Here is a 14,166-nt window from a genome sequence, read left to right as displayed (position 1 = left end):
TAGGAAACCTTCCAAACGGCGTTATAACCCGAACTACCGGAGCAAGAGTTCGTGTGACGTCATCTGCGCAGTAGAGCCATGCGCATCCGTCTGTGTCCAACGACGTGACCGAGGTAGAATCAATTGTAGATTTGCAATAAAAGTCTTTCTCCCTTCGATCCTTCCATCATTAAGTTGAAGGTGATTTTTCATTCTAGCGTTGAAAGTTTTTTTGAGATTCATTAATGTGATTATTATGGTTATTGATATAAGTTGTTATTTGCGTGATTTCTTAATTTTTGTGCTTCATCTGTATCGTTCAACTATTTTCTACTTTGGTCTATGATGATATCCTTGATTAGAGAGGAAACCTATCTATATGATAGTTCTGAAAGCCGAGAAAGAATTTATCGCCTGCGACGTGTGATGGAACGGGAGAAATATATACGTTCTAAAGTAAAGGCTAGCGGCAACGTCGCAAACCGTTTGTCGGACTCAGCCGCCGAGTCACCGACTTTTCGAGGCCACGGGACGTTGTGTGCTCGTGTGTTTAAATTCATTTCGATTACGAGCGCGATCTATCGGTGCTGAAAAATATGAGCTCAAGGACGAGCTTTTCCCGCATGCTTGTGCCCGAATCTCGGCCGGTAACGCAGAGATTTACTTTCCCCTCTTCGTGTTCCACTTATGGCTAACCTTGCGTCTCTGAATGGCAGCGTTGCAGAGTTCACGCTTTTTCTTTTTTAACCGTTAACTGTTTTTGCACACCGTTGTAAGATTTATTATCGAACGATTCTTTTTAAAAATTCTGGATATATTTTCTATTTTTAGATTAAAAGATGTGGAATATGGAAATGTTATCGCTTATTTCCTAGATTGCAAGAGAAAGTGACAAAATATTTCTAATTCATTTGTTGGTCTTGTTGAGAGTAATATTATTTTTTTATATCATTTACGATATTTATAAATTTATAAATTTATAATAGGGAAAAAAAAATATGAATGTGAAAATGACATAATTATAATTAAATTTTATTATTCTAAGAATTTTATTTTATTTTAAAATTATTTTACAATTAATAAAAATAAGAATCATTTTTAGAAGATTTTAATCATTATTTTATTCTTAACTAAAATATAATTTTGCGTTTACCGATTGTTATAAAGAATAATTTTGTCTGAACAAGTTTATTTTTCAGTTATCTGCATAAAAACATTGGATAAAGCGTTTCATTGAATTATCTTATAATTATTTTTTTTTTTTCTCATTAATATCCCAAGTTATTTTTAGTTTTATTTGAATATTTCGCTTAAATGTCTCGCAAGATATGGAGAAATGAAATTCAAGTATTTGCAAATTTTTTTCGATAAAGGAAGATATTTAGATGTTTGTTATATTTGCGTTTCATTATTATAATTAATTTGAAATTTTTGAGATAGAAATAGGACAAGGATACAATCGTTTGTTGTATTTAATTCTCGCATAAAGAGAAGGAATGTGAATTATCAGCTTAAATATTTACCAATGTAATATCGATAATTGAGATAGAATTAAGAACTTTTGTACAAATCAGAAATTTGTGTGCAAAGTTAAAAAACTTTCCATTGAAAATATTATTCGGTACATTTAATCGATGAATTCGTTTATTTTTCTTTATTACATCAATTATGTTTCGAGGAAACACACTTTTATCTTTTTATTATTTCTTTTTTTTTCTCCCCTTTCCAGATTCAGATTATTTAGCAAACTTTATCATTTTACAAAATTAATATTGTGCAATTAATATGTATATATAAAATTTCATTTACAACCAAGAATCCCAAAATTGAAATATAAAAGCATGGAATTTATTTATTTATTCTATAAATTTATTAATGTAAATATACAATGTTAAAATGTTAAAGCGATACAGATACATACAGATATATATTACAATTGTACAAAAAGCGTTAAAGGAAAAGAAACTTATATAAGATTATTTTTCGCTTATATGCTTTTTAATATTCTTTTGAAAAACTTACATTTATTGTTTTAAATAATAATATGGTATTATCATCTAAAAGTTTTGCGCAATGTTCCATTTGCTTTCGTTTCATCAATCTAAAGAAAGAATAATCTTTAATGTTATAATACGACGAATGGAAAAATGCGGTCATTGTAAATTATTCAGTTTATTAAATTACAATATGCAAGTGCCATAATATATGTAATGTGAAATACGATATGCAATAGGGAGGATTTGATATAGGCAAATAAAATAATGCAGTTTTGTGTTATTATTTAATAACATGATGAAAACGAGCGCGTGATTATTGAATTAAACGGAAAGTGAACAAAGATTGAAAATAATTTTTTTGTTATTACATCTGTATATTTTGTAACAGAGAATGTAAAATTGTAATATGAAAACTTATTAATACGATATTAAAGAAATTTTATTTGAAATTGAAGTGAATTTGAAAAAGATGATAATTTCGAATAATTTTTCGCTCTATCATTCAATAATATAATGTTATTATTGTATTATTAATATATATTATTGCAGTAATGTGGAATGTGATTAATGATGCATTATACTTTATTTTATTTACAGATTCGGCACATTAGGGAACAGGAAGGCTCGAATAGTCATGCCGTGCAACAGGGGGAAGTATCTTCTTCGAATCCTAACATACTGTCCAACGATCAAGTTGGTCCTATTTTACTTGAGGTATAATTCAATTTAAATCGAATTCCATCAATCTATTTTATCTTTGTTGTTTGCGTTCATCGGTGTATATAAGACATAATCAGAAGGAAACATTTTTATTTCTGTTTATTGACGATTTAAGAGCAAATAGGCAAAGTCCATTGAAACCTAATTCGATAAATATTTTATCGGAATTAATTATCCTTAAATTTGAATCGATATAATTAAATTTTAAATTTCTTTTTTAATATCGAGAAAGAAAAATATATATATGATATTTGTATTATATACAATCTAATTTGATTGAAAATTTTTGTCCAGGCGCTAGATGGCTTTTTGTTTGTTGTAAATACGGAAGGACGAGTGGAATATGTAACAGATAACATAACGCAGTATATAAATTATACGAAGGATGATGTTCTTGGCAAGGATATTTATAACATTATTCATCATGGAGATCATAACACCTTTATGCCGAGTTTGTTGCCTATGCAATTAGGTTGGTATATCTTTCGAATATTATCTCGTAATAATAAAAAGTTACAATTCTGTGAAATAGTAAACACGTTGAAAAATAAAATAAAAAAGGATAAGGAATAGAATAATGATGAAATTTTCTTTTTGATTCGCTAAACGTGACATATAAATAATTATTATCGTAAAGAATGCAAAAAGTTAAACATCGTTAAAATCTTTTTCTCCTTTATCTGATTATTTCTTCTCTCTCTCTCTCTCTCTCTCTCTCTCTCTCTCTCTCTCTCTCTCTCTCTCTCTCTCTTTTTCCGCGAATGGAGACAGTGAAAGATACACCGAGATTAAAATCTCGATCGAAGCGTAACGTGTTTCGTCCTCGCGATTATTTACGAATGCGTTTCGCATGCGTCGGGGGTAGTTATAATGTAACCTTAGCATCTATTTACGTGGATGGTATGCACGTGTATATACTTTTTTCAGTTTATCTCGTTTTGTTATGAAAGTTCGGTAGCAGCGCAACGGAAAGATTTATCTTGCGTAATGGAAGGAGACAGCTTTGAAATTGTATAGCGCAGCAGAAATGCGATGCCATCGGTGGGGCTCGTTGCTCATCGAAAATATGCGATGCGAATCGAAAAATATCCTCCTATCCATTGTCTTTTCGTTTTTTTTTTTTTTCAAAATATATCGTTCAATTAATGAAGATTACGAAGCAATTCCTCCTTTATCCTCTTTTTCTTCTTCTTTCATTATACGCGTAACGTAATCATTTTTTTCTCTTTTGAAAAAATTGAAATTTTTTTTTTATTCCTCGATAATAATAATAATAATAATAATAACAACAATAATAAAGAATAATAATGCATTTACGATATCGAACGATAATAACGATAAATTTGACGTGCAATTTAGGCTGGACGAACGAGCAACAGCCCCAAAGAAACCGCACCTTCAATTGTCGCTTCTTGGTGAAGCCTCCTGATGATAAAGAAGAGACTATGGAAGAAAAGCAGCAACGAGTATCGAAATACGAATCTATGCAAATCTGTTCAGCTCTTTTGCCAAATAATAGCGATCGTCTGGAGAGCGGTGACGTATCTTCCGAATCTTCGGACAACGGCCCTTGCGTAATGTGCGTGGCTCGTAGGATACCCCCGAACGAAAAGCCCATTGGTACGCCCATCGAGCAATTTACCGTCAAGTTGGACACCACGGGGAAGATTATCGCGGTTGATGTTATCTGGTTGTCGTCTCCTTACTCTGAGTACCTAAGCAAGGTAAGCAAGGTAAAGATTCCAGATCTATCTTGCTTGAAACTTGTTATTTTTCTCGAGTGATAGTCCATTCCCGTGTACTCCCGTTACTTAATTTTACACGATCGGGATCGATCTATCCTATTTAGATCGTAAATCGTAGATCGATTATATTTCAAATCTCATCTCCCTTTGTTAACGTGTTCATTCCTTTAAATGAAAATGTCTCTCTCTTTTTTTTTTTTTTTTCTCTTCCCCCGATCCAATAAACGATCCTTGATTATAATTATTCGTTCGTCGTGTTTTTGTTGCAGGAGTTGATTGGCACTGCGATAAAGGATTTGTGCCACCCTCATGATCTCAATAAGCTAACAGCACATTTGAACGATACGCTTCAAGTCGGTGAGAGTACCAGTGGTGTATACCGATTACGCGTTAGTCCTGATAAGTTCCTTAATATTCAAACAAAGTCAAAACTTTTCAAAGCAAATGTGATGAATACACTTGTTACCGACTTCATTATGGCTACCAATACTATTATTGGGTGAGTTTTATACGATTTTATACTTTCCTTTTTTTTTTTTTTTTTTATACGATATCGAGTTAGCGTGAAATATAAACGTCCATCCTCAAGATTAAAGAGATCACTCTCAGATTAATAATTTGTTTTAATATTTACGAAATAATAATATTCGATCGGACGAGCAGAGACGAGCAATTTTTTTTTTTTCAAATTTTCCAATCCCAATATTCATTTCTTATTATTAATCTGAGATCAAATCGAAAAAGTCTCGATACATTGATTACCAAAGTATAATACAACGTGAAATTAAACGGATATGACGAACCAGCAGAATTATTGTTATATATTGTATTATTCGAATAAATTGTGATGAAAAATTTGAAGGAAATTAAAATGGAAAATAGAAATTAAAATAGTTTTCGATTACGAAAGATTAAATATCTTATCTCTTGTATCTCGAGCTGCTATGGTATTCAGTGTGTTGAAATTAAGAATAGTTGTACAGTTATTAACACACGTACACGTACACGCACATTACGATTATAGGAGGACATTATAACAAGAATGAACCAGTAGAATCTCGATTATCGTGCAGTTTACGAGATCATTAATAGATAGTTAAATCGGGGAAATTTAGTGGATAATTATATATCCAATAAGATCGAAGATGTTACTTTCCGTACATAATTAAATCGTTCGTCTTATTATATTATAATTAGTATATCGTTAAAATATGCTCGAATAGTCGATGTTCTGCTGGATAATTAAGTTAACGTACCTACCCCCGCCCCCCTCCCCCTTCGTATCGCTTGATCACTATTGGACAAGGGTGACTATATCTACACGAAATATTCTACCTAATCGACTTTCCGCTCTCTTAGGTCTCCGCCTGTATAATACATTCTATTTGCCTAATTTCTCCGCGTTTATCTTATTAACTAAATCGCTTCGATAATCTTTCTCGAGCTATATTCGAAGGCAGAGAGACGGAGGAAGAGAAAAAAAAAAAAAAAAAAAAAAATGAAAAGAAAAAAAAAAATTACACGGAATTTGATACGGTACGTTTCAATCCTCCCCTCTCCCCCCCCTCCACCCCAAAAAAAAAAGAAAACGAAAAGAAAGAATTCGGGAAATTTTTCTTTGTAATTTTTCTTTCCTTTTTAGGTTTGCTAAAAAATTTATGCATGTTTCGTGATTTCACGGGTGTTTTTTCTCGGGTGTTGGAGATCTGGCCACTCTTGAAATTGAAAACGATATTTTTCCCTCCCCCACTTTGGATGATTTTCACAATTTTTTACAATCAATTTTTTTTATCAATCTTGGTTTACATCGCTTCTATATATCGCTTTCTAACATTCAGCCCGCTAATAATTGTTACGAATAACACGAACGCAAATCTCGTTATCTCGTCATTCGCTCTCATTGTCGCTCTTTTCTCGCGATACGTTTGTTTCCTCGCTTCGATCGCAACACTTTCGATCGAATTATCGTCGAATCGGGAATGGCAAAGCGATTGATGGTTGCACCGTCGTCGCATCGTCATTTCACGATTACAGGTGTTGCTACGGTCGAGTAAGTTTAAGCAGCTTTTCATATTTCCGATTTACGAATTTCGTGGCACGTTTCGTTTAACATTTAAACATCGGGAAAACGATGGGTTGCGAGATATTCATCATTAATCAACCATCTCTTTGTTTCTTCTGCTTAAGAAAATTCTTCTTCTTCGATTAAAATTCGAGAAAAATTAATTTCTAATTTTTTTTTTTTTTTTTCTTTTTTTTCTTTTATACCAAATAGCATTTTCATTCAAACTCGTGTGAAACTCATCTAACGTTCGAGCTAAGTAAGAGTACTCGGCGAAAGTAAGATTTACGATGATCGACGTAGAATATCGCGAGTCTTACTTATCGCTCATGCAACTTCAATATCAGAATATCAAAGATGATTCTCGATTGATGATGCTCTCTTGAGTAATTTCTCGGTAAACAGTGCGCGTGACACGAACGATATTAACCAATATTCCACGCTCTTCCTCGTCGATTTCTACTTTTCTTTTCTTTTTTTTTTTTTTTTTTAATCTTTTATTTTTTACTTTTCCATTCTCGTTCTCTCGCTGGAAATTGTCACAAAAATGATATGATAATATGATCTTGAATCAATTCGAGCATTGATCGGTTGATCGTTGTTTCGAAAAATCTTGAAAAAAAAAAAACAATAAACACACGCGCATATACGTATATATATATATATATATATATACGTATGCGAGAGAGATCGTGAGATACATTTGGCCGAGCACTGTTCACCGGGCGTGCAAACTTGTCGTTACGCACGTAGTACAGCTATATATATATATATGTATATATATATATATATATATATAGATCTAGTGTTAGTGTTTTTTTTATTAAATACAGAAAAATTAGTATTTTATATGGTTAACTGGTTAAATACATGTGTTGTTTTGTTTCTCTTGTCCATGATAGGGACAATGACTTAACGCCTATCGAGGGTGGTCAGCTTTCCAACAACAAAGTGTGCTCCGGACACTCTAGTAACCGTTGTGCGAATAATAGTAATAATAATAATGGTAACAATAACAATAACGTGGGTGGCCCGCTGATGTCCGCGGTGGCGCATCTGAACGGTCAAGTGAGCGGTATGAGTGGTAGCCGGGGGTTGGCGGGCACGTCGTCGCACACCGGCGGCGCGGCGTCCTCGAACTCGATAGTGTTTAGCGCGGCCGAGCCGTGCAACCCCCTGCCGTCGTTGACCACCAGTAGTAATCCGTTCAACCACTTTTCGGGGAACATGGACTTGGAATTCGAGCTGTTCCCCAGTTCCACCTGGGACTTGGACAGCAGCAGCGGGTGGGCGGATAGGCCCGAGTCGAGAGCGAGCGGGCCACCGAATTCACGACCATCCTCCCAGCCAGCCCCGACATCTCCGAGCCCCCAGGGGACCTTCTCTAATTCGGCGGTGGCGCCTCACTGCAGTCCCCTACGCGCGTTCAGCCCGACCTCGGCCAACGCCGCTCACACCTTCAGTAATTCCTTCTCCCTCAGTCCGCTTCAGGAGACGACCTCCTCCTTGACGAACAGCGCCGCTAGTAGTAGTGTTAGTGCCAACGGACCGGCGCCCGGATTGACGGCCAAGAGGCAGGACGAGGGGAAGAGCACCACCGCGACCGGTTGCCCGCCCGCCGCCAACCAATCCGTCATCGAGGGAAACAACGCGAGGACCAATAATCCCGCCTCCACGCCGCCTGTCGCGCCCGCACCGGCCCAAACTACCGCGACCGTTGTCGAAACTCAGAACAGTGTCGTGTCCACCGAGTCCGGTAGACTGAGAAACTTGTTGACCAAGGGCGGTAGTGCTAGTGAGGAAACTCAGGACAATACGAGTAACGATACCGAGAGCCAAAACAAGCATAGGATATTAAAGATTTTGTTGAATCAACAAGATGAGGACGATTTTCATCCGGAGCATAATAACAAAGTGCGCACGAGCCCTAGCAACATGCCCAAACCGAGCATCGACCATTCCAAATCGTCGCTTGGAAATAATATGCTGTTACAGGTAAACCGCTCGATCATTGCCGTTCTCATATTTCCCTGAGTGTGCGTCCATCTCTTTCCTTGCTTTTCCAACTTTCTTCCCTCTGTTTACCGATCGACCGATATCCGTCGATCCATCCATCCATCCATCCGTTTCTATGAAATTTTCAATCTTTTTCTGTAATTACACTCGATGCGATTTATTTGTTGTGAAGCTATTGAACGAAAAGAACGACGACGAGGACGAGGAGGCTCGCGCTGGCTTGAAAAAGAGAAACGAACTGTTGCAACAACTTTTGAAAGATCAAGACGATGAGAGAAAAGTACAGGAACAACACGTGAGTAATCGTATTTTTCATACTCCAACATTTTCTCTCCCTGTGAAAATAATTCGATAAATGTTTTTCCTCTTCTCCTGAAACACGTTTGTGAACGTTAAGAATTCTTATCGCGTCGATTAATTGTACGACATGAATTCGAACAGTGTAAGCCGCAAAGGGAAGAAGATTCTCTGTTACGAAATCTTGGTTTTCGGAACACCACGCCATCACCGTCTCAATCGGGTGACAACATTGGGCACAGTTCCAGCCAGGTTGGTCAGAAGAGACCCGGCGAAGATGGCGACTTGAACATAGCTGCGAAGCGACCTATGGATGGGTCTCATCAAGTTTCTTCTTCCGGCACGTCTACGAATGCGACCAGCAAACTCTGGGAGAGGAATAAAATGTTAGCTTCGTTGTTGGCTAAGCAGCCTCCTCAGCCAACCACAATACCGCCAATACCTGCATCTGTGATATCGGCAACACCACAAGTAAATATAATATCGTAATACGTTGGTCGATTGGTGTCTCCTAGAGCTAGAAATGAACAAAAATGAAAAAAAAAAAAAAAAAAAAAAAAAAAAATCGAACCATTAATCGATTTTCTCGTTTGTTATTTAAGGATAAGCTGGTTCGCATAGGATTGAAATCGCAACAGCCACAGCCACAAACACAGTCTCAATCGCAGCAACAACAGCAGCAGCAGCAGCAGCAGCAACAACAACAGCAGCAGCAGCAGCAGCAACAACAGCAACAGCAGCAGCAGCAGCAGCAGCAACAACAACAGCAGCAACAGCAGCAGCAACCTTGGACAGGTAGCAGTATGCAGTCGGTCGGTGGCAATAATACGATTACGACAACCGCAACTTCTGCACGAACACCGCTCCAAACACAGTCGAGACAACTACCTCATCGTCAAACAACCAATACCTACCTCACTCATATGCTAAGTCAGGTAATAATGATCGTGTATCCTAAAAATAATTGGATACGCGATGAAACAAATAATTATTGTTGTTCGTTGCATCCTTTTTACAGCAACAAAGACCTCAAATGGGTCAAATGGATTCGGAATTTACGAGCAGCGGAGAGTATCGTCAAACGAGCACGGATCTTAATACTTGGGATAATCAGTCGTCGGATCCCGATCTTTCCGATATTTTAGATCAAGTTATCGAGTTCGTTCCGGACGAAGCTATTACAGGTATTGAATTGAACGTCATTGTCGCTAAAAGCACGAATCGTATCTAATCTAATATTCGTCTTTTCACATTTTTCACATTTTGATTATTCCAAGTACATAACTCTATACCTTCGCTGTCACGGCGAATAATATTATTATAAACCTTGCGATTTCGCTTCTTTCTTTTTAATCGATGTCTCTTCGTCTCGAGATATTTGCTTATACAGCGATAAGCTAACACACTCGCGGGGAGTGTATTTGGAGTTATGCGTTAATATGTTACGCGTGACAGCGAAAGTAATTACCATTATAGACGATAATTTTTATTCAATAGATTCGTCTGCGATAGCAAATCTCCTAGATGTAACCGAAGCGCCGCAAAACAACGCGATGAACGAGACGATGGCGATAAACGCGATACAGAAGTCGTTGATGTTATGCGAGACTGCCGTAAATCCAACGTCTTCCACCATAACAATTCCTAGCACGCCTCCAGCTTATTCCACCGCAGTAAGTCGATACCCTTTCTCCGCGTATATATTTTTATTATATCGCGCTCGTAATAATCGTTTATATACTTTTACCATCGACCGTTCCGATAATTTCAATTTCAAGTCGAGTGTACTTGTTGCAGCGTGTTGTGTAACGACGAGTTATATCGTTATAATTAATATCTACATATGATATGATGTAATTCTAGTTGGGTACCACACCCGTAACGACGAGTCATAGTTACCAGCCACCTCCTATGTATCAGCAACAACCGAGGATGAGGTTTAACACGCAACCGGGGATCAGGCAGACGACTGCTCAATTTACGCAACAGCAACAATTACAATTGCAACAACAACGGACGAAATTGATACAACAGCAGCAGCAACAGCAACAACAATTGAAACAGAGGTTGCTGCAACAACAACAGCAACAGCAATTACTCATTCCTTCCAATGCTACAGCTCCGGAACAAATTACTACCATTCACAATATCGATAATCTTCTGAATAATACTGTTGCGCCAAACGTATCGTTACAGGTAATTACATTATTAAAGTAAAAATTACGATTAATATATAGGAACAGAAAGGAAAAATTTTATTTATTTTCTGTCTCGTTCGATCGTTTCTCCAGCGGTCGAGTGTACCAGATTCACAAGTGTCTCCAGGTTATGGGGGATCCGTCCAAATGCCTTCCGGTCACCGACTTGCACATTCTTATTCTCATCCTTCAACGTTACCACAACAGTGAGTAAACTCGATCAATTATTACGTAATTGCTTTTTTTTTTTGTTTATGTAACGATCTCTTCTCCCCCCTTAGCCCTATCGTAAACAGTAATTTTAACAGTGGTCAACAAGTGTCTGCGGCAGCACGACTCTCGCCTCATTCTTCCGCTGGTATTTTGTCATTTTCGCATCCGCAACCGTTGTCACCACGTGTGACGCAAGTACGTATCAAGAGTCGTTTAATTAGACTAGGCGTCCTAAATGCCTATTGCGTAGTTTCATTTGTATTTTTAAGTTTTATTTTTATTTAATCGAAAGAGCGATGCCTAGTTTCTTAAAATAAAATTTTTTCTTTCTTTCTTTCTTTCTTTTTCTTTTCTATTAATTACAATTAAACTACGAATGATACGAATATTCAATTTATTTCTTTCACGTTTTATGATAAAGGGCAACTATGGTAATACCCCGAGATTATTCACCGTTAACCAGGTGAGAACGCAGCAACAATCTACCGCCCAGCAACAATTGCAACAACAACAGAGATCGATGCCGTCACCAGGGACTCCGGCATCTGCTCGGCAATCTCCGTTTCCGGCGGAAACTTTCCCTCCACCCACATCTCCCACCGCTACCCAATTTCCACCTGGCCCTAACCCTGGTGCTCCGAATCCTTCTGCCCAATATCGATTGCAACGGACCACGTCTACACCTTCGGCCACGACTCAATTGCCAGGTAGATTGATATTCCGTTTCAAATTTTTTTATCGTCACTATTATTATTGCATATTACCAATATTTATATCGAGACTTTTTTTCGCTCATTGTTATAGGCAGTACATTTATTACGTTTCGAATTATATATTGTCGATCGTTATGATATTTTTTTTTTTTTAATGCGATTGTAAAATGTAAAATTATGCTATTAGTAGTTGCGAATTGAATCGTTAAAGAGTTTGTAAACAATTTTTAATGCGTAAGATATTTGTGTAATTATAAATGTTAATTTTAATTTATCTCTATGTATTTCGTACAAAGCGTTCAAAAGTTCATAAACAGTGATCGCGTTGTGATTTCGTATCATCGCGTCGATGTCGTTATTCGTATGTATATACTTTATATTAGTGCGGTTAATCTTAAGCATTTATATAAGTAAATATGCATATACGAACGAACGAACGAACGAACGAAAGGTGTGATTTAAACAAATATTTTTTCCAATCTAGGTAAGTATACAAGCGATTATACGAATTATGTATATTTTTGTCCTATATATTCAAAGATATAACGATATTTAAATTAGATAGAATTAGTCGTTTTTTTTTTAAATCAATAACTTTTATAATATTTTCTCAACAAAATATTACTTCGATTAAATTTCTTTACTATTTTTCAAGTTTTTTTTTTTAAAAAGAAATTATACCGTTTAAGTGATTTTTAGAATCGATAATTTATTATATTATTAATTACGAGATATAACTGAAAAAAATGTATTATATTGTATTAGGAGAGAGAAAAAAAAAAAATAATAGGATTTGATATCCGTATCAGCGTTTAAACGAAACTTATTAAATCATCGATGATCGAAGCAAAGGGTATCATAATTTTATATACGTATCGAATCTCGATCGAAGCGGAACATGGAGGAAAACTTGGTAGAAACGTTATAACGTTTTTTTGCTATAAGATGGATGGAACAGAAGAAGATAGACAAGCTTGATGTTGCAGGTGGGGTAGGTTCGCCCCGGCACTACGGCGGAGTGAGTAAGGAACAACCCCTTCTTTCACCTAGTCATCCACATTCGGGTTGCAACCCGGCAACACCGACTCATAATCAACACAACGTAACGAATACCCAACAACACTTCTCCAATCAACAACATTCTTCTATGATATACCACACCGCCAATACTATCAACACAGCTGACATGCAGAACAATCAGTTCTGTTACGATCGGACGACTGTTCCACTATATTCGTCAGGGCCTGGGGACACGCAGGACGCCAGGCCTTTGCCTCCCGGTAATCCTGTCAATCACCAATTGGGTGGTAAGTCATATGACCACTTAATGTCATGTGACCATCACTTCGTCATCATCACACCCCCTTCCGTATACGCCCTTCTTCTCTGTATCTAAAGTACCCCCCCTCTCCCTCGTGTCACGAGATCGAGGCTACGATGGCATGAGATATTCATTCCGTTCAACACCGTTCTTTTTCTCTCTCTCTCTGTCTCTCTCTCTCTCTCTCTCTCTCTTTCTCTTTCTCCTTTCATACGTGGAAAAGATCACGCATCATTCATCATGTGTATATCCATCGATGTATCCACCTAAGCAAGTGTAAATACGACGATCATCTGAATCATCATCTCAGCTGCAATGTTGTTTTCATGCGCTCGATGTCCTCCCCTTCTATCATTGTAAATTTTCTCTTTTACGTCTCGTAGTGGGAAATGGTGCTTGCCGCGTGGCTAATCAAATTCTATGTCGAGTTTCTCGTCATCAAAGTCGCACGAATCATTTCGTCTCGAATTCAAAAACGAGAATTCATTCTTGTGTATCGATGCACAATATATATCTATTAATTATCAAGGATATATACGTCGTTCCTGCTATTCGAACGCTATTCGAATCTTTATCGTTTAATAACACGTATTCGTATGGTTCCTGTGAAAGTTGAAGGAACGTATAATCTTCCGTTTCTTGCAATTTCCATTATTTCCAAGTGTTTCTCGCTCGAATTCGAGCTTTGTTTAACATTAATCTTAGTAGTGGATCATCACTATATTTCTCTTTTCGAATTCTATCGTGTCTAAGGGAAAATCCAATATATAATAGCATACGACAAATTCCTATCGAAATAGCGTTTAAATGTTGCATGATGCTTTTGTCCATAGTTCCGTGAATCGGCTATCGTCGTAACTATACCTATGGATTCTTCGTTCACATTATAGTATAAAGTTGCGAAT

General features: G+C 36.9%; 1 protein-coding gene across 9 annotated transcripts in view; it reads left to right on the top strand.

Annotated features, from left to right (window-relative positions):
* The window catches only part of LOC100871719 (uncharacterized), a 92,958-nt gene that overhangs the window by 71,550 nt on the left and 7,242 nt on the right, over positions 1 to 14,166 (top strand). For 6 of the 9 annotated variants that reach the window (XM_086907041.1, XM_086907042.1, XM_086907047.1 and 3 more), the window contains 15 exons: positions 2,574 to 2,690; positions 2,991 to 3,168; positions 4,056 to 4,420; positions 4,711 to 4,940; positions 7,406 to 8,498; positions 8,692 to 8,814; positions 8,961 to 9,287; positions 9,419 to 9,751; positions 9,835 to 10,000; positions 10,314 to 10,489; positions 10,680 to 11,012; positions 11,108 to 11,220; positions 11,296 to 11,422; positions 11,649 to 11,934; positions 12,927 to 13,247. In XM_086907041.1, the coding sequence (XP_086763167.1) occupies positions 2,574 to 2,690; positions 2,991 to 3,168; positions 4,056 to 4,420; positions 4,711 to 4,940; positions 7,406 to 8,498; positions 8,692 to 8,814; positions 8,961 to 9,287; positions 9,419 to 9,751; positions 9,835 to 10,000; positions 10,314 to 10,489; positions 10,680 to 11,012; positions 11,108 to 11,220; positions 11,296 to 11,422; positions 11,649 to 11,934; positions 12,927 to 13,247 (4,288 nt within the window). The remainder of the gene's footprint in view (positions 1 to 2,573; positions 2,691 to 2,990; positions 3,169 to 4,055; positions 4,421 to 4,710; positions 4,941 to 7,405; positions 8,499 to 8,691; positions 8,815 to 8,960; positions 9,288 to 9,418; positions 9,752 to 9,834; positions 10,001 to 10,313; positions 10,490 to 10,679; positions 11,013 to 11,107; positions 11,221 to 11,295; positions 11,423 to 11,648; positions 11,935 to 12,926; positions 13,248 to 14,166) is intronic. The other 3 variants (XM_086907039.1, XM_086907046.1, XM_086907045.1) reach the window with 3 other exon arrangements.

This window comes from Apis florea, unplaced genomic scaffold (genome assembly GCF_048593485.1).
Source record: "Apis florea isolate Af1SG1 unplaced genomic scaffold, ASM4859348v1 contig_24_pilon, whole genome shotgun sequence".
In the NCBI taxonomy this organism is placed as follows: Eukaryota; Metazoa; Arthropoda; class Insecta; order Hymenoptera; family Apidae; genus Apis; species Apis florea.
This window is presented reverse-complemented; position numbering and strand designations above follow the sequence as displayed.